Source organism: Ahaetulla prasina, chromosome 10, assembly GCF_028640845.1.
Source record: "Ahaetulla prasina isolate Xishuangbanna chromosome 10, ASM2864084v1, whole genome shotgun sequence".
NCBI classification, from domain to species: Eukaryota; Metazoa; Chordata; class Lepidosauria; order Squamata; family Colubridae; genus Ahaetulla; species Ahaetulla prasina.
Window position 1 is genome coordinate 30,202,996 of NC_080548.1, and position 17,932 is coordinate 30,220,927.

Genomic DNA, 17,932 nt, shown 5'->3' on the forward strand with positions numbered 1-17,932 from the left:
CAGGATCGAACTCCTGGCAGTGGGCAGAGTCAGCCCGCAATACTGCATTCTGACCATTATGTCAGCAATCCTCATATTTTGTAATGGAACTAGAATATGTAAATCCAGTCAAAAAAAAAATAGCAGTAGCGCTTAGACTTATAGACCGCTTTCCAGCCCCCTCTAAGCAGTTTACAGAGTCAGCCCCTTGCCCTTCTAACAATCTGGGTCCTCATTTGACCGACCTCGGAAGGACGGAAGGCTGAGTCAACCTTGAGCCTGGGGAGATTCGAACTCCTGGCATTCAGCATAGTTAGCCTGCAGTGCTGCATTGCGCCACCGCAGCTCTTTAGATAAAGAATCCTTCCCTTTCCGCCTCCGTCAGTTCAGTGGCATTTCCCCTCCCCCCCTCCAGTTTTACAGTACAGGTAGTCCTCGACTTAGGACAGTTTGTTTAGTGACCGTTCCAAGTTACAGCAGCCCTTTAAAAAGTGACTTAAGTCCGTGTTTCACACTTAACGGCCGTTGCTGCATCCCCATGGTCACCTGGTCAAAATTCAGACGCTCGGCAAACGGTTCATATTTATGACGGGGTCGCGGGTTGCAGTCCCTGGGTCACACGATCCCCTTTGAAAGACCTTCTGACGAGCAGAGTCCGTGGGGAAGCCGGGCTCGCTGAACAAATCTTGTCACTCACACAACCCCTCGTAAAACGGGGCCAAACTCAACTCAACCAGGGAATCTACTTAACAAGTTCAGTGTTTTGGGCTCGGTTGCGGTCATAAGTCGGGGACGCCGGTCTCTCTCTCTCTCTCTCTCTCGCCCTCCAGGCTTCATCACCATGACGCCCCAGCTCTTCATCAACTACAAGCTGAAGTCGGTGGCTCACCTGCCTTGGAGGATGCTCACCTACAAAGCCCTCAACACCTTCATCGATGACCTCTTCGCCTTCGTCATCAAAATGCCTATGATGTACAGGATAGGCTGCCTTCGCGACGGTAATGGCTGCTCTCTCTCGGCTTCTGCTGTCCCTCCCTCCCTCCCCTCCCCTGTCCCGTAACCGCAGCAATCTGGTAACCTTCCACGCCCAAGGTCGTTTTCCTTACACCCATCAAACCCCGGTGGACTTCAAAACCCATAATCCCTAGGGGGCGCCGAGCGTTTGCGAAAAACCAGATTCAGGACCGGAGGAGCAGAAGCTCTAAATCAGAGTTTCTCAAACTTAGCCGCTTTAAGACGGGTGGACTTCAACTCCCAGAATTCCGTGGGGAATTGGCTAAGAAGCCACTTGAGACTCAAACCTTTTACTTCACAACTTCGTTCAGATCTCTGAAGCATCTTTTTGAGATATAAAAAAGGATGCTGAGGCTCTAGAAAAGAACAGCAAAGAGGATTAGGGGACTGGTGACTAAAACATACAAAAAAAGATTGCTGAAACTGGGTATGTCTGATTTAATGAAAAGGAGGACCAGGGGTGACATGATAGCAGAGCCTTCCAGGATCTCAGGGGCTGCCCCAAAGAAGAGGGAGTCAAGCTCTTCTCTGAAGCACCTGAAGGCAAGAGAAGAAGCAATGGGTGGAAACTAATCAAGGAAAGAAGCAACTTAGAACTAAGGAGAAATTTCCTGACGGTTAAAACAATTAACCAGTGGAACAACTTGCCTCCAGAAGTTGTGAATGCTCCAACACTGGAGGCATTTAAGAAGAGATTGGGTTTGTCTGGATTGGTATAGGGTCTCCTGCTTGAGTGGGGGGTTGGACTAGAAGACCTCCAAGGTCCCTTCCAACTCTGTTATTCTGCTGTGTAGTGTATCCCCCCCATTCCAGGCCTTGCAGCCAATTCATCTCGCAAGACAGAAGGACCCATATTTTTGAGTGGGAGGGGGAAGGGAGGTTAAGAACAAAAGAGTGCCTCCGAGCATGTGAAGATGCTGTTCCCACAGGGGTTAAAACCAATTCTCTTAAGACGGAGGTTTGTCCAACCTTGGCCACTTGGAAGACCTATGCCCTTCGACTCCCAGAATCCCCCCAATCAGCCATGCTGGTTGAGGAACTCTGGGAATTGAAGTCCCCAGAATCTTAAAAAATTCCCAACCTTGAGAAATCCTCTTTTCCTGGTTCTAGATTACTATTTGCACTTTCTCTCTCTCCTTTCTCTCCCCCACCCCCCTCCAGACGTCGTGTTCTTCATTTACCTCTACCAAAGGTGGATCTACCGGGTGGATCCAACCCGCGTCAATGAATTCGGCATCAGTGGGGAGGACCAATCAGGAAGGACGGCAACACCGCCCAGTATAACTCAGCCGGACGGTATCCCTGCAGTGTTGGCCAGCAGCCCACCGGGAGCTAAAGCTGAAGGTCCCGTCGACAGCCCTGCCGACGCAGCAACAGAGAGAGGAGCCGGAGAGACCCCCGTCGCCAATTCAGGGGGCTCTCCCGCGGCCGAAGCCCTCCCGGTTAAAACGGCGGAAGAGAAGAAGAAAGATTAAGCCACTGTTTTTATTTTTAAAAAAAACAAAAGATTCCTAACTTGACACTCTCACTGTTGGATAACGGACAGGAAGCGAACGGGCAAGGGATGGGCCCGGGGGGGAGGGCCAGAGTCGCTCAGGGGTCTTCCTGAGCTCTTTATTTTATATTCCAGGAAAACTTCTGGGGTGTGGGGGGGGGGAAGCAGGCAGGAGAAGGAGGGGAGGAGAGGAGAGAGGGGGGATTTGTCAGCAAGCGCCATGAGGAGACCTCTAGAGAAATGTGGAAGTGACGTGTGACATGTTGTGTGTTCGTTGCGAGAGAAACCTCACCTCGGGCTCCCCGACCCCCCTCCTCCCCAAATCCAACCCCCCTGTAAGGTTTTTGTTTTTTTCCCTGTGTTTAAAAGCAAACCCAGCCACCCATCCCAGTAATCATTGTGCGCACCATCTTCCATCATGCGGGTCATTTTAAGACGTTCGGTCGTTCCAGGAGTTCGTTTCCTGCCAAGTTTGTGTGTCTCCGTGTCATAAATATATATATATATGTGTATATATATATATATATAAAACAAAACAAAAAAAGAGAGAAAGAAAGAAAGAGAGATAGAGAGAAAGAGCCGACGCTAAGAACCAAGCCAAGAATACCGTTTTCTCATCATTGCATTCCTAAAGAGGACGATGGATTGAATAAATTCCCTGTGGGTGTTTATGTTTAAAACAAAACCGACCAACGGACCCCCGGTCCTCATTTCGGCCGCCTCCTGTGTCTTCTCGGCAGGATTCAGGGTAAGGACTTGGAGGAAGGGGCTCCTGGGGAGGGAGGGAGGGAGGGAGGGGGTGCAGAAGTCTGGGTCTTTGGAAGAATGGCCGGAAAAAACGGTGGATGAAGAAGTGAAGTTAGCCTGGCTTTAAAAATGCTCCATTTTTGTAGCCGGGCTGGGGGTTGCAAGGGGTGTGTGTGTCCTTTCACTCACCCAGAATGAAGATGTATTGATGTGTATGATACAGGGAGTCCTCGACCATAGCTGAGCCCCAGATTTCTGTCACTAAGTGTGACCATTGTTAAGTAGTAAGTTTTGTCCCATTTTTCTTGCCAAGTGTGCGAAGCGAATCACGGCAGCTGTGAAGTTGGTAACCCGGTTGTTAAGAGAATCTGGCGCCCCGTCCCGCCCCGTTGACTTTGCTTCTCAGAAGGTCACAAAAAGTGGGGTTGCCTGACACAAACACACCCCTCGGGACATTGCAACCGTCATAAATAGGAACTAGTTGCCAAGCGTCCGAATTTTGATCACATGACCATGAGGGGGATGCTGGAAAGATAACTGAGGAAACAGACACAGGTCACTTGGTAGCTTTGGAATGGTCACTAAATGAACGGCTGTAAGTGGAGGGATACCTGCGCAGGTAGTCCTCGACTTAACGGCCACAATCGAGCCCAACACTTCTGTCGTGAAGTGTGAAGCCCTTTGTTAAGTGAGCTTTGCTTCATTTTACGAACTTTTTGTGCCGCCGTTGTTCAGCGAATCCCTGCTGTTGTTAAGTGAGTAGCACGGTCATTAAGTGAATTTGGCTTCCCCGTTGACTTCGCATGTCAGGATGTACCACATGACCTTGGGACCACGGCAGCGGTCATAAACCTGAATCGGTGGCCAAGCGTCTGAATTTTTGATCACACGAGCATGAGGGGATGTTACAAAGGCCATAAGTGTGGAAAAAACGGTCCCTTTTTTCAGTGCCATCGTAACTTTGGTCACTAAACGAACCGTTGCAAGTCAAAGACTACCTGTACCGATTTAATTTACATAGACCGATCTCGGCCTCTTTTTAAAATGCATGGACTTCCATCTCCCAGGGGGCTGGCTGGGGAATTCTGGGAGTTGAAGTCCACAACTCTTCTAAATTGGGGTCTCCAACCTTGGCAACTAAGACTTGTGGACTTCAACTCCCAGAGTTCCTCAGCCAACAAAGCTTTAGAACAGGGGTCTCCAACCTTGGCCACTTTAAGACTTGTAGACTTCAACTCCCAGAGGTTCTCAGCCAGCTTTGCTGGCTGAGAACTCTGGGAGTTGAAGTCCACAAGTCTTAAAGTGGCCAAGGTTGGAGACCCCTGTTCTAAATGGCTGAGATTGAGAAATATTTCTCTTTACGTGTACAAAGGTACCCTTGCTGGATCGGTGCAGACTTTCCTTTTGTGGAGGAAAGAGGATAACTCCATACTTAACGTCTACAATTGAATCCCAGATTTTTGTTGCTAAGTGAGAAATCTGTTCAGTGAGTTTTGCCCTATTTAAACAACTTTTCTTACCACCTTTGCAGCTTGTTATACTAGTAAGACGGTCGTTCAGTGAATCTGGCTTCCCCATGGGACTTTGCTTGTCTGAGGGTCGCAAAAAGGGATCGCGTGACCCCGGGACGCTGCGACCGTCATAAATATGAGCCAGTTGTCAAGCACCCGAATGTAAATCGGGTGACTGGGGGAGGGGAATGCTGCGATGGTCGTAAGTGTGAAAAAAACGGTCATCAAGTCACTTTTTTCGGTCCCAGGGTAACTTTGAACGGTCACTAAGCAAACTGTTGTAAGGGGAGGACTACCAGTATAGAAGCTGGCTTATTCTGGCAATTTAACCTATAGCTCAGTGATGGCTAACCTTTTTGCCATCACGTGCCAAAAGCGGGGGAGCACGGGGGGGTCGCGTGTGCATGTCCCCACGCCCATAATTCAATGAGCTCTGTACCCCCTGCACATGCGTGTGCGACCCCCCACACATACACTCCCCCTGCATTTGGCACGCGTGGGCCTGTAGGCCTGTTTTTCGCTCTCCCCAGGCTCCAGAGGCTTTCTAGGAGCCTGGGGAGGGCAAAAACAGCCTTCCCCACCCTCCCGGAGGCCGGAAACGTCGCGTTTCCTAACTTCTGGTGGGCCCAGAAGGCCCGAAAATCAGGTGGCCGGTTCGCGCATACATGCCAGAGCTGAACTAAGGCAACGCTCGCGTGCCCACCGATACGGCTCAGCGTGCCCCCCGGTTCACCATCACGGCTATAGGAAGTCCTCCACTTAACAGCTTCAACAGAACCTGGAATTAAGATTGTTAACTCATCACGGTCTTTAAGCAAGTCACCACTTGACCGTGTCTGATTTTTTACGGCCGTGTCCTTAAAACGAATGCCACAGTTGTGTGAAGTGAAATTATTATCCGCAGCGGCCGATTTTTTGCTGGAAACAGAAAGTAAACTCCAGTTAACTTGAGGAAAAAGAAAGACATTTTAAATTGGAGTCGCATGAACATGGCTGCAAATGCAGGTCAGTTTGCTTGGCACCCAAAATGTGATCTCGTGACAGCAGGGGGGGTGTCAGAACTCCAAATCCAGGTGATTAAGTGGCCCTGGAGAGTTTACTGGTAACTTTGAATGGCTCCTAAGCTACTGGTCATAAGCCAAGGACTAACTGCACTGAAATTTCTGGGGTCCTTGCAGACGTTTCATGACCCAACTAGGTATAACATCATCGGTGTTAGAAGACAGTGGGGGTTTTGTTTCTCTTTATACAGTTAATTCTCAACCTACGACCACCTTGGAGCCCATAATGTATGTTGCTAAGTGAGAAATCTGTTAAGTGAGCTTTGCCCCGTTTTACGACTTTCCTTGCCACCGTTGTTAAGTGAATCGCTGCGGCGGTTCAATTAGTCACACAGTTGTTAAGTGAATCTGGCTTTCCCCATTCACTTTGCTGGTCAGAAGGCCGCAAAAGGGGATCGCATCACCTGCAGCCGTCATAAGTACGAGTCAGTTGCCAAGCGTCCAAATGCAAATCACGTGACCCTAGGGACGCTGCAACGGCCATAAGTGTGAAAAATGGTCATAAGTCCCTTTTCCCCCCCCAGGGTTGTAACTTTGAACGGTCACTAAGTGAATGGTTGTAAGTTGAGGACTACCCGTATGCAAATAATTTGTAGATGTTGGTGGGAGTGATCGTTTGGTGGCTCCTTGATTAGACGGTTGTTTACTGTTAGCTTGTTTGTCTGCGTTGCTAATTCCTGGAGTGATCAAAGTTAACTCGAGGCCAATAATCAAATAAAACAATTCCTCAGTCAAGGAATGACCAATTCAGACAAACAAGCCAGCAATAAACCACGGTCTAGTCAGGGAACCACCAAAAAATCGCTCCCATCATCATTTACAGAGCAAATTATTTGTATATAAACAGAAAACAAACCTCCAACCGTTTTGAAGCACTGATGATGTTCCGTAGCTGGGTCATGAAACGTCTGCAAGAAAACCACCAACTGAATAGAATAGAATAGATTAAGAATAGGATAGGATAGGATAGGATAGGATAGGATAGAATAGAATAGAATAGAATAGAATAGAATAGAATAGAATAGAATTTTTATTGGCCAAGTGTGATTGGACACACAAGGAACTTATCATGGTGCATACGCTCTCAGTGTACGTAAAAGAAACATTCATCAAGAATAAACCTATTAACAACTGCATTGATTCACTTAATTTTGGCAAGGAAGGTCGTACAGTGGGGGCAAAACTCAAACTGAACAAACGTCTCACTTAGCAACAGAAATGTTGGGCTCAATTGTCATAACTCAAGGACTATGCACATTTAAACCTCTCTGTGAAACCACCTGCTTTAATTCCTGGCTATTTATTTATTCATTCATTTTCACCTTCTTCTCCGCATCTCTCGCGGCTCTTGGGGAAAAAAATCCTGAATTTTGCTGGACCAGGCCTCTCTCCCATCCAGCCATAGGTTTTTTGGGGGTTTTTTGCCGCTCGCAACCAGTGATGGGCTGCCGCCGGTTCGTACCGATTCAGGCGAACCGGTAGTTGCCACCTGGCACAATGCCGTCCTATTTAGCCACCTTTTTTTAAGCCACGTGTGCAAGCAATGTGCATGTGCGGAAGGCCGCACGCACATGCAGAAGGCACGCAAAGCGAGCAGGCGCGCACATAGACGCTCACAATTTCGGTGCTGGGCGAACCGGTTGTTAATTCATGTGCCGCCCACTTCTGTTCACAGCTCTTCCCTTTTTTTGGGGAGGAGGTCTCCGAATTTGCCCAATCCGTTGCCCCAAAGCGTGCCAGGATACGGAGCGTCAAACGGTGGGTGGGGGGTTTGCAAAACGAATCTCGGAGTCTTAAACGCTGGGCCCATTTCCAGATGATTAGCCGAGCACGGCCGTTCCCGGAGCGCATGGTTTATACATACTTTGGAAGTGAGAGTGCGGAGATGTCTCATGCTCCCGTGTGCCAGTCGGGCCCCGAAATATCCGGGGATTAAAAGAGCTGCCTCATCCACCGAAGCCCTTTTGTTGTGGGGCAGGAAATTATTTTGGCCTCGCTTGGCAGACAAGTCACGCCTCTGGAATGCTCTTTGCAACGGTTTCTCCTTTTGCCCCCCCCCCTTTTTTTTTGACGGTGATGTTTAAAGGTTTAACGTGGAAATAATCCAGGCCAGAGTTCGTTTCCTTGATTTTAAGTGGGTTTAAATATAAATTAATTTAATCTTGACAAACTGTAGACATATTCTAACAGGCTGGCGCTGCGCCTGATAAATATGCCCGGAGTTACTCACTCTAGTTTCCATTCCAGAATTTAGCTTGAATGAGGCATGAAGATTGAAATAGATTTGTTGGGGGGGGGGGGGGGAGGAGAGACAATTGTAGGCATTGTGTGCCATCTCTGAGCTGATAGTATGTCCTTAGGAACTAGAAACTTAGGTGATAGATCTGCTGCCAATCATACTTGCTTCTTAGGTGCAGATTTTGTAGTCTGAACATGGACTCGTGGCCTTTTGTTTCTGCAGTCCCCATATGCAGGCAATGCCTGATCTGATCACAGGTTCCTTAAGGACTAGAAACTTGGAGTTAAAGAGGCCAGTTCAGCTACCATATTTAACCTGAATGAGGCATGAGGATTGAAATAGATTTGTTGGGGGAAGCGGGGAGAGAATTGTAGGCATGGTGTGCCATCTGTGAGCTGATAGTATGTCCTTAGGGACTAGAAACTTAGGTTAAAAGAGACCAGATCTGCTGTCATACATGCTTCTTAGTACAGATTTTATAGTCGGAGCATGAGGTTCACTGCCACTTCTTGCAGAGCAGGACACTTCATTTAGGACTAGAAACTTGGTGTGCGTTTTCTCCAGTTCCCATTGCAGAATGCCTGATCCGATCACGGTATCCTTAAGGTCTGGAAACTTGGGGTTAAAGACTGGATGCATCGTCATGCATTCTCGCTCCTTAATACAAATCCTGCAGTTGGCGCACGGGTTCATTGCAGAGCAGAGCGAATTCTTTAGAGCAGGGGTCCCAACCTTGGTCCCTTTAAGACTTGTGGACTTCAACTCCCAGAGTCCCTCAGCCAGCAAAGCTGGCTGAGGAACTCTGGGAGTTGAAGTCCACAAGTCTTAAAGGGACCAAGGTTGGAGACCCCTGCTTTAGACATATAATCCACGCTACATTAATTTACCCCACAGTAACCTCCCAAGTACCAAGTCATGTGCGGGTTCAAGCAACAACTAGGGAACTGAAATTAACGCTCAGCTGCCAGGCCCTGGGATGAAGCTGCACAGAGCCCCATGGCTGGGTGTTTTCAACGGAGAGCGAAGACAGCGCGGCTGCTGATAGTCTGGCCTCAGAGACTTGTGGGGGAGTGAGAGACCCACTGCCAGAGGAGGGTAAATCTCACGCTCCAGCGCACTCTTTGGCAAAGCTCCCCCCCCCCCGAACGGAAACGGTTAGGCTTTGGTGATGGATACGGTCCACAGTTTGCATTCAAAAGAGCTCCATTCTCTGCCTCTCTCTGCAAAAGGCAGCATGGAGCAAGGGATGGGAAAGATACACAATGCGCACACACAAACAGGCTTGGGAAGTCCAGAGAGCCTCCGATTTGAGCCAAACAGATCTGCAAACGGGAGAAGCCGCTTAAAGCTGTGGGCACCAGGCGAGGCACGCATCAACAGTCGGTTTGCACAAAACGGCAAACCCGCGAACTGTCACTCTGTGGTAAGATGCAAATAAATTTTACAAATAAAAATGAATAAATAAACTGCCAAAGGATTGGGGTGGCAATTTCAACCAATCACCAGGAGACGGTGAGTTCTAGTCCCACCTTAGCCATGAAAGCCAGTTGGGTGACTTTGGGCCGATCACCAGGAGATGTTGAGTTCTAGTCCTGCCTTAAACATGGGAACTGGCTGGGTGACTTTGGGCCAATCGCCAGGAGACTGGGAATTCTAGTTCCACCTTAGCCATGAAAGCCAGTTGGGTGACTTTGGGCCAATCCCCAGGAGACAGTGAGTTCTAGTCCTGCCTTAAACGTGGAAGCTGGCTGGGTGACTGGGAGTTCTAGTTCCACCTTAGCCATGAAAGCCAGTTGGGTGACTTCGGGCCAATCACCAGGAGATGGGGAGTTCTAGGCGTGAAGCTTGATTGGGTGACTTGGAGCCAGTCCTTCTCTTTCAGCCCAACCCACCTCAAAGTGGTTGTTGGAGAAAATGGGAGGAATAAAAATAGGATACAAATAAACAAACAAATCTAAATCTTGCAGAGTTCTTAAAAGTTCCCTCAAGCTGAAGAAGAACGCTAGAAGTTTGGAGATGAGGAGGCTTTTTTGGTAGTGGTCTCGTTCTCTTTCCCCAGTTCCCCCTTCCCTAAATCCACCCAGCGTTCATGGGCAGGGCATCTTCTCTGCCCCCCCTCCCCCTCCAGCACAGGCGCCCTTCTTCCCATCTGAATCCCAGCTTGGGCGCGGCCCTTTGCTGCCCTTGGGACCCATTCCACGCAATTGCTGCAGAAGGCTAAAAACATCTGGACACAGATATTGGCCGCTGTCCATCTCCCAGCCTGGGTTTGGATGTGGCTTTTTTTTTTTCTTTTTTCATTTTACACACGGCCGGCGAGGCCTTTGAAGGCTCCGGAAAAAAGGAAGAGTAAAAGTGGATTTAGGGGGGAGAGGGATTTCCATATTCTTCATCTTTCTAAGTAGTCCCAGATAACTCATCCTGCTCCTCTGCTTCAGGTTCACATCCTTCAGGGGTCACCAGGGTGCAACGAGCAAGCCAGATGTTTTGTTTTCTTGACCTTAAATATTTGGTGACTCATCACTCGATGTAGCTCGGCCTGTCGGTTGGCCAAGAAGAAGAAGGGATCGGATTCAGCAGCTAGCAAAAGTGATCACCAGAGAATTTTCTCTCCTCTGGACGGCACCGAAGTGGACTCGGCCATTCACCTGCTGAACAGAGTGAAAAGAACCTTGTTATGTCTAAGGCAGAACTAGAATTCACTGTCTCCTGGTGATTGGCCCAAAGTCACCTAGCCAGCGTTCATGCCTAAGGGAGGACTAGAACTCACCGTCTCCTGGGGTCATTGTTCCAAAGTCCACCAGTTGGCTTTCCTGCCTAAGGCAGGACTAGAACTCACCGTCTCCTGGTGATGGTTCCAAAGTCCACCAGTTGGCTTTCATGCGTAAGGCAGGATTCAACTCTTAATTTCCAATATATTTGCTAAAAATGCAAACCACTCTCACGGGGAGGGGGGGCCCCCGGAATCAGGAAGTTCAGAAATGGGGTGTTGAATGCAATTGCAGTACTGAGATACCCTCACCAGGTGGAGCTCTAGGGACCAAAAAAAACCCCCCAACAAACCCAAGCTTCATGTGAAAAAGAGGATTTAAAACAAAAAACATAGGACTTGTTAGTTATCGGGAAGTGCTTTTTCGTCTTCTGAAAGGACAGTGCCATCTGCTAGCCTTGAACTCCCCCCCCCCCGAAAAGAATGGCCTTCAAAGCGAAGTCCAACGGCATCATCACACTTAAGTCCAGCACCAAAAACAATCCTTGCATTATTCACCCCTCCACTCCTCCTTGTGTTTCTTGGTTCCTCCCCTGGCAGGAGAGAAGAGACCGCAGCCTTGTTATCTTGGCTGCCTGGAGGGGAAACTCGGTGTCCCTGGAACGTCCTTTTCAGGGTCACGTTATCAAACCCTGGACAAGACGCTGGGGCTGCCTGCAGGAGACGCAGCCCAGGCCAAGATCCAAGCTTCCCATCCTGGGGTCAGCCAGAAAGCAAGCAAGCTGGTGCTTTCTGAGTTCAGAAAAAAGAAAAGAAAAGAAAGGAAGACGGCGCAGGAGAGGGAGAATTTTCTGAGAGTCTTCGGTCGACCGATGGAAATCCAGCATGCACAGGGAGTTCTCGGCGTAACGACCATTCGCTCAGCGACCGTTCGAAAGTCGCAGCGAAGCTGAACAAGGTGACGGACGGCGACGGTCCTCGCGCTTACGGCCGCCGCAGCGTTCCCCACCCGCCATGGGGAAATCCAAATTGGGTATTTGGCAAGCGGTACTTCTCATCCAAGAAGCTTCTTCAGCTCTGACCGAATGGCGGAGAATGGAAGGATTTGTATTCCTTGCAGTCAGAGCTGAAGAAGCTTCTTGGGTGAGAAGCGAAAAAACCCAGAAGGACTAGTTGCTAAGTAGGACAACCTTGGTGAAGGGATACTCGGTGAATATTTGAGGGGCTTCCACAAAGAAGAAGAGGTCAACCTGTTTTCCAGTGTAGGAATTTAGAACCCACCCCCCTCCTAGAAGAATGAAATATTTTAGAAAATATTTAAAAAGGCAGAATATATTTCCCTGGATGAGAAATGGAGAAACATGTTTTAAAGACAAAGCAGCTTCCTGCCACCCCCCACCTTTGTCAATGGGCCATTAAAGCCTCAGCCAAGCTCACTCATTCCCCTCCACCTTTGTCAATAGGTCAGAGATAGAAACTCATTCTCCCCACCTTTGTTAATGGGCCATCATCATCTGCATCATAATAGAACCCATCTAGCAACTGAAACTCACCACATGGCACCTGGGAAGATTACATCAGCCAGCAAGGCTAGCTAAGACCCCCACCCCCTGGGAGTCTGACAGCCAATCAGGATACTCTTCCTGTGCCCCAGAAAGTTCAAAGCTCAGAAAAAGCATAAAACCAGGGAGCACACAGGATCTCAGCCCTTTTCTGTTCAGGAACTCAAGCCATGTGATCCTGACCACCATTAAACCATCTTTCCAAGCAGCCTCCATGTTTCCAGTGTCTTTGTCCCCACTTGGAACTGAACCCAGATGGATATTTCTTCCAACACCAGAGCACCAGAAAACAAGACGAGAAACAACGGATGGAAACTAATCAAGGAGAGAAGCAACCTGGAACTAAGGAGGAATTTCCTGACAGAATAATTAATCGGTGTAATTATTTGCCTCCAGAAGTTGTGGGAGCTCCAATACTGGAGGTTTTTAACAAGAGATTGGACAGCCATTGGCCTGAAATTATATAGGGTTTCCTGCTTGAGCAGGTGGTTGAACTAGAAGACCTCCAAAGGTCCCTTCCAACTCTGTGATTCTGTTATCTCTAGGATTGGGCCAGCGATTAGACTGGGTTTTTAAGGTGATCCTTCAGAAATTATTTATCCAGCTCTCCTGTAAAGCAAAATTAAAATTGCTCTCATTGATGTTCCGGGAATTGACAGTTTTCTGATCCGCTGCCGAGTTTCTCTTTGCGGTGAGTTAAATGGTTAACTAGGCAAACACATTGAGCTTTGGCAAAAAAACAAAGACAATGGGGCATTTTAAGGCTTCATCTCACCTTTCATTTTTTAAATGGGTGGGTGGGTGGAGGGCTGGGGCTTGGTTGCACCTTCCCCAGACAGAGGATTAAGGAAGAGAACTGGGGAAGAAACAAATGGCAGAGAAACCAACAAGAGACCAGCGTCAAAAGTTTTTTTAAAGATTCGGCAGGATTCTTTCGCTGATCCCTTGCAAAGGAATAAGATGGCGTTCTCTAAATTTCGGTGCTGTCAGCTTTCCAAAGGTTTTCTGATTTTATTCCGAAGCGTTGCTTTGGGCTAAGGGAAGGGCAAAAAAATGGGTTGGACTAGATGACCGCTCAGCACCCTTCCGTCCAGTGGTGGGATTCAACCAGTTCGCACCATTTCGGGAGAACTGAGCAGTATGGCAAACTGGTTGTTGGAAGAAATCATTAGGGCAGAGAACCTGTTGTTAAATTACTTGAATCCCACCACTGCTTCCATCCGTCCCTTTCATTCTATCTTTAAATCAATTTCACAGCAAAGACTGCCCAGGTGAGTTGCCTGAGACTACAGTTCCCAGCCTTCTTTGGGACAAAGACGCAACCTGTGGCTTCCAAACTTCCAAAGCCGCAAACTTCCAAACTCGATAATGCATTTCTCATTGAAGGTACATTAAAGGCCTGGAGGCTAAAACATATGAAGAACGGTTGCCGGATTCGGGTATGGCAAATCTAGAGAAAAGAAGAACTAGGGGGGACGACATGATAGCTGTATTCCAGTATTTGAGGAGCTGATACAAAGAAGAGGGGAGGGGTCAACCATTCTCCAAAGCACCTGAAGACAGAACAAGAAACAATGGATGGAAACTAACCAAGGAGAGAAGCAACCTGGAATTAAAGAGAAACTTCCTAACAGTGAGGACAATTAACCAGTGGAACAGCTTGCCTCCAGATGTTGTGGGTGTGCCATTACTGGAGGGTTTTAAGAAGAGACTGGACAGCCCCTTGTCTGAAATAGTATAGCCGTTACCACAGTTCAGCTACACCGCACATGCTCACACGCCTCCCGCCGGCCAGCTGGTCTTTGGGTCTCTGCCACGCATGCACGGGGCGTGTGCGGGGGCTTGCGCACATGCGTGGGGCCATGCACATATTGTATTTTGAGGGTTCAGGCGCACACTTTGGGCACTCGGTCTGGAAAAAGTTAACCATCACTGGTATAGGATCTCCTGCTTGAGCAGGGGGCTGGACTAGGAGACCTCCCAAGGTCCCTTCCGGAGGCGGGTTTCAGCAGATTCTGACCAGTGCTGGAGAACCGGTAGCGGAAATTTTGAGTAGTTCGGAAAACCGGTAGTAAAACTTCTGACTGGCCCCGCCCTCATCTATTCTCTGCCTCCCGAGTCCCAGCTGATCGGGAGGAAATGGGGATTTTGCAGTAACCTTCCCCCGGAGTGGGGAAGGAATGGAGATTTTACAGTATCCTCCCCCACCAAACCACACCCACTAAACCATGCCACGCCCACCAAGCCACACCCACAGAACTGGTAGTAAAAAAAATTGAAACCCATCACTGGTCCTTTCCAGTTCTATTCTGAATGTAAATCCCACCAATTTTAAAAACGAGGACCCCCCCCCCAGGTTGAGACACAATGAACCTCAACTGATGCCAAATGAACCCAATTGACATGTATGTGCTAAGGGAGTCAGTCATTCCTGCTCAGCTCAGTTTCTCATCCCGCCTTCCAAAATGTATTGCAATAATACAAGAGCAACCAATAGATTTAAACTTAATGTCAACCGCTTTAATCTAGATTGCAGAAAATATGACTTCTGTAACAGAATCATCAGTGCTTGGAATACTTTACCTGACTCTGTGGTCTCTTCCCATAATCCTAAAAGCTTTAACCAAAAACTTTCTACTATTGACCTCATCCCATTCCTAAGAGGACCATAAGGGGCGTGCATAAGAGCATAAACGTGCCTACCGTTCCTGTCCTATTGTTTTTCTTTTCTTCTATACCTTTATATACTATATAACCTTTCTGTATGATAGTTACATATATTGTTGTGACAAAATAAATAAATAAATGTTGGCTTGTCTGAGTCACTCCAGTACTCCAGGGAGAACAAGTACCGGCAGATTCGGAAGATCAGAAATTGTCTGAGAAGGATGGTGTAAGATGGAGCGAATTGTTTAGAACAGAAACCAGCGGCTGAGACCTTCCTTTCGGGGCGCTGCAGGCTAAAGTCGTTTACAGAGGTTAATACCTCTTGATTCCTTCCGCTGAATTACAGCAGAAATTATTCCCAAATTCTTTATTGTTGACCAAGAAGCATCCCACCGGTTTGATCTCCCTCCGCGTTGTAGAATCCAAGGGATTTTTCTACTCCACCCCCCCCCACAAAAAAAATCAGGCCCGAATGGCTGTTTTACTCCAGCAGCACCTAGACTGGTCTTTGACCCTCATAAAAGTTGATTGACGGTGACGTCCGCCGTGTCTTAGTTGGGCGTAAGCAATGACATTATATTCTGATTTTTTTTTCTCCCCCTGTTGTCTCTGTTTGGTAGGTCTGGAAAGTTGGGAAAAGTTTTGAGGTGGTGTTGTTGTTTTTTTCCCTTCCTTTTCTCCCTTGTCTTTCTGGCTGGGGGTGTTGTCAAAGTCTTTTTTTGAAGAATCTTTGGGTGAGTGTAACTTTAAGGAAAATTCTTTCTTTGCTCTCTCCTTTTGTCCTCCTCCCCTTAACCCTTCGGCAGCCAGATGGAATTTGCACCCCTTTCTCTGTACTTTCTGGTTTTTCCAAGGCAGCCAGCCAGCCAGCCAGCCACCCCCTCCCCGCTTGCCCCCAAATCAGCCGGCTATGCTAATCTTTCAGGTCTTTGCTGCTGCTATCGCACAAGGTTGCGGCTGTGTGTAGGAGTTGTCTGTGTTGGGGAGTGAGATTCAAGAAAGGGAAGCAGTCTCTTCCCCAATCGCTCTTCTCTCTCTCTCTCTCTCTCTCATTCACTCACTCACTCTCCCTGTCTTTTGAAGAAGACAGAATAAGCAAGAAGTTAACTCCCTTGAGTAAGCAACTTTATTGTAGGCTCTGAGTAGAGACTCCTCTGGGCTCAGAAGCCGAAGTAGGAGGAACCCAAGACTGAACCGGAGAGAAGACTAAAAAAATAATAATCAGCTGTTCTTCAAGACACCAGAAAAGCAGAGTTGGGAAGAAGAAGAAGAAGAAGAAGAAAGCAAATTTTGCTAAGCCCAAAAGCAAATGAATGCAGGGATTTTGAAAAGGGGGGAGCAAAATCCTCTGGGATAGTCCCTAAAATTCCCTCTGTCCTTCCTCTTCCTTTTTGTTTAAATGATGCAGACAAATGTTTTGAGTTGAGGAATTTATTTCCAGACTTTCGGGAAGAGTTTTGGGCACAACGTCGGATCCCTCTCACTTCCCCCGGCCTCTTGGGTGCTGCGGACTTCGTCACTTGTTGGGGTTTATTTTGTTTGTTTGGACTGCAGTGATCATTTCTTCTCCGGCCGCTTTTTTAATGATTCGGTAAAGGCGGGTTGCTGCTTCTTGGGAAGAGATCTGGGGGTTTTTTCCCCCCAACGGATTGTTGTTGTTTTTTTTCATTTCCCCCCCCCCTGTTTTTCTTCCACCGATGAGCCACTAAACTTTCTTGAAAGCTGGGATGATGTTCGAGGGAACTTTTCGGTTTGGGAAGATGGACCAAGTGAGCTGGTGCTTCCTGTCCGGTCTGCTGGCTTGGTCGATGGGCATCAGCCTCACCCAAGAAGGTGAGTGTGTGGGTGTGTGGGTGTGTTTGGGGACACCTGTTTTGTGTACCCTGATTTCTGTTGTGTTGGTGAAGCCGGGAGAAACCCCAGAGATTATGCCCACAAAATCGGAGCGAAGCAGGTGGTTAAAATGTTGACTGCAGTTTCAACAGGAAGAAAGAGTTTCAAACGCCACTCCATTCACATCGCTTGGAGAGAAACAGGTGGCAACACAGCAGCCCTTGGCCTACTGTGCAGGGTTGTTGTTAAAGTAAAAGACTTCTCTCTCACCCTTTCCCGGTCCTCAATTTATGACCACAGTCAGGGGCCAGACTTTCCATTTGCGAAGCCAGGCAGTTCTTAAAGTGAGTTGTGCCCAATGTTATGACCTTCTTCTTTGACCAAAATTGTTAAGTGAACCTCCACAGTCGTTAAGTAAATCGTTGATGTCCTTAAGCGAATCCAGTTCTCCCCACCTCCATTAACTTTGCTTGTCGGGAGCCTCCTTGGGAAGGTCCCAAATGGCGACCCCGGGACTCTGCAATTTTTTTGTAAATACAAAAGTGGTGTAGGGTTTCCTGCCTAAGCAGGGGGTTGGACTAGAAGACCTCCAAGGTCCCTTCCAACTATTATATTATATTGTATTGTATTATATTGTATTGTATTGTATTGTATTGTATTGTATTGTATTGTATTGTATTGTATTATATTATATTGTACTGTATTGTATTGTATTGTATTATATTGTATTGTATTGTATTGTATTGTATTATATTATATTATATTATATTACATTACATTACATTACATTACATTACATTACATTACAATTACAATTACAATTACAATTACAATTACATTACATTATATTCTGGTTACTAAGTGCCCATATTTGGATCAGGTCACGGTGAGGATGCCGAGACAGTCATAAGGGTGAGGATCGGTCATAAGTCCCTTTTTCCAGTGCCTCTTAATGTCGGAACAGTCAACTGAACAAATGGTTGTAAATTAAGGACTACCTGTAGTACTCGGTGGATAATTTTGGGGGCCAGGTTTCCGACTCTCAACTCTCAAAGTCTGCTGGGAAGTTGACCCTTATTTACACATCTGTGTAAGCCGCTTACAACTTCCTTGA

At 47.6% G+C, this 17,932-nt stretch overlaps 2 protein-coding genes across 6 annotated transcripts in view; both read left to right on the forward strand.

Moving 5' to 3' along the window:
* CLPTM1 (CLPTM1 regulator of GABA type A receptor forward trafficking) overlaps positions 1-3,177 on the forward strand; it is a 31,105-nt gene extending 27,928 nt beyond the window's left edge. The window contains exons 13-14 of the mRNA XM_058195569.1: positions 810-977; positions 2,155-3,177. Coding sequence (XP_058051552.1) covers positions 810-977; positions 2,155-2,468 — 482 coding nt within the window. The 3' untranslated portion in view covers positions 2,469-3,177. The remainder of the gene's footprint in view (positions 1-809; positions 978-2,154) is intronic.
* Positions 3,178-15,614: 12,437 nt separating this feature from the next.
* AXL (AXL receptor tyrosine kinase) overlaps positions 15,615-17,932 on the forward strand; it is a 71,918-nt gene continuing 69,600 nt past the window's right edge. For all 5 annotated transcript variants that reach the window (XR_009156587.1, XR_009156588.1, XR_009156589.1 and 2 more), the window contains exon 1: positions 15,615-16,818. Coding sequence is in view for 2 of the 5 variants with exons in the window: in XM_058195667.1 (XP_058051650.1) it covers positions 16,713-16,818 (106 nt within the window). In the remaining 3 variants the exon portion in view is untranslated. The remainder of the gene's footprint in view (positions 16,819-17,932) is intronic.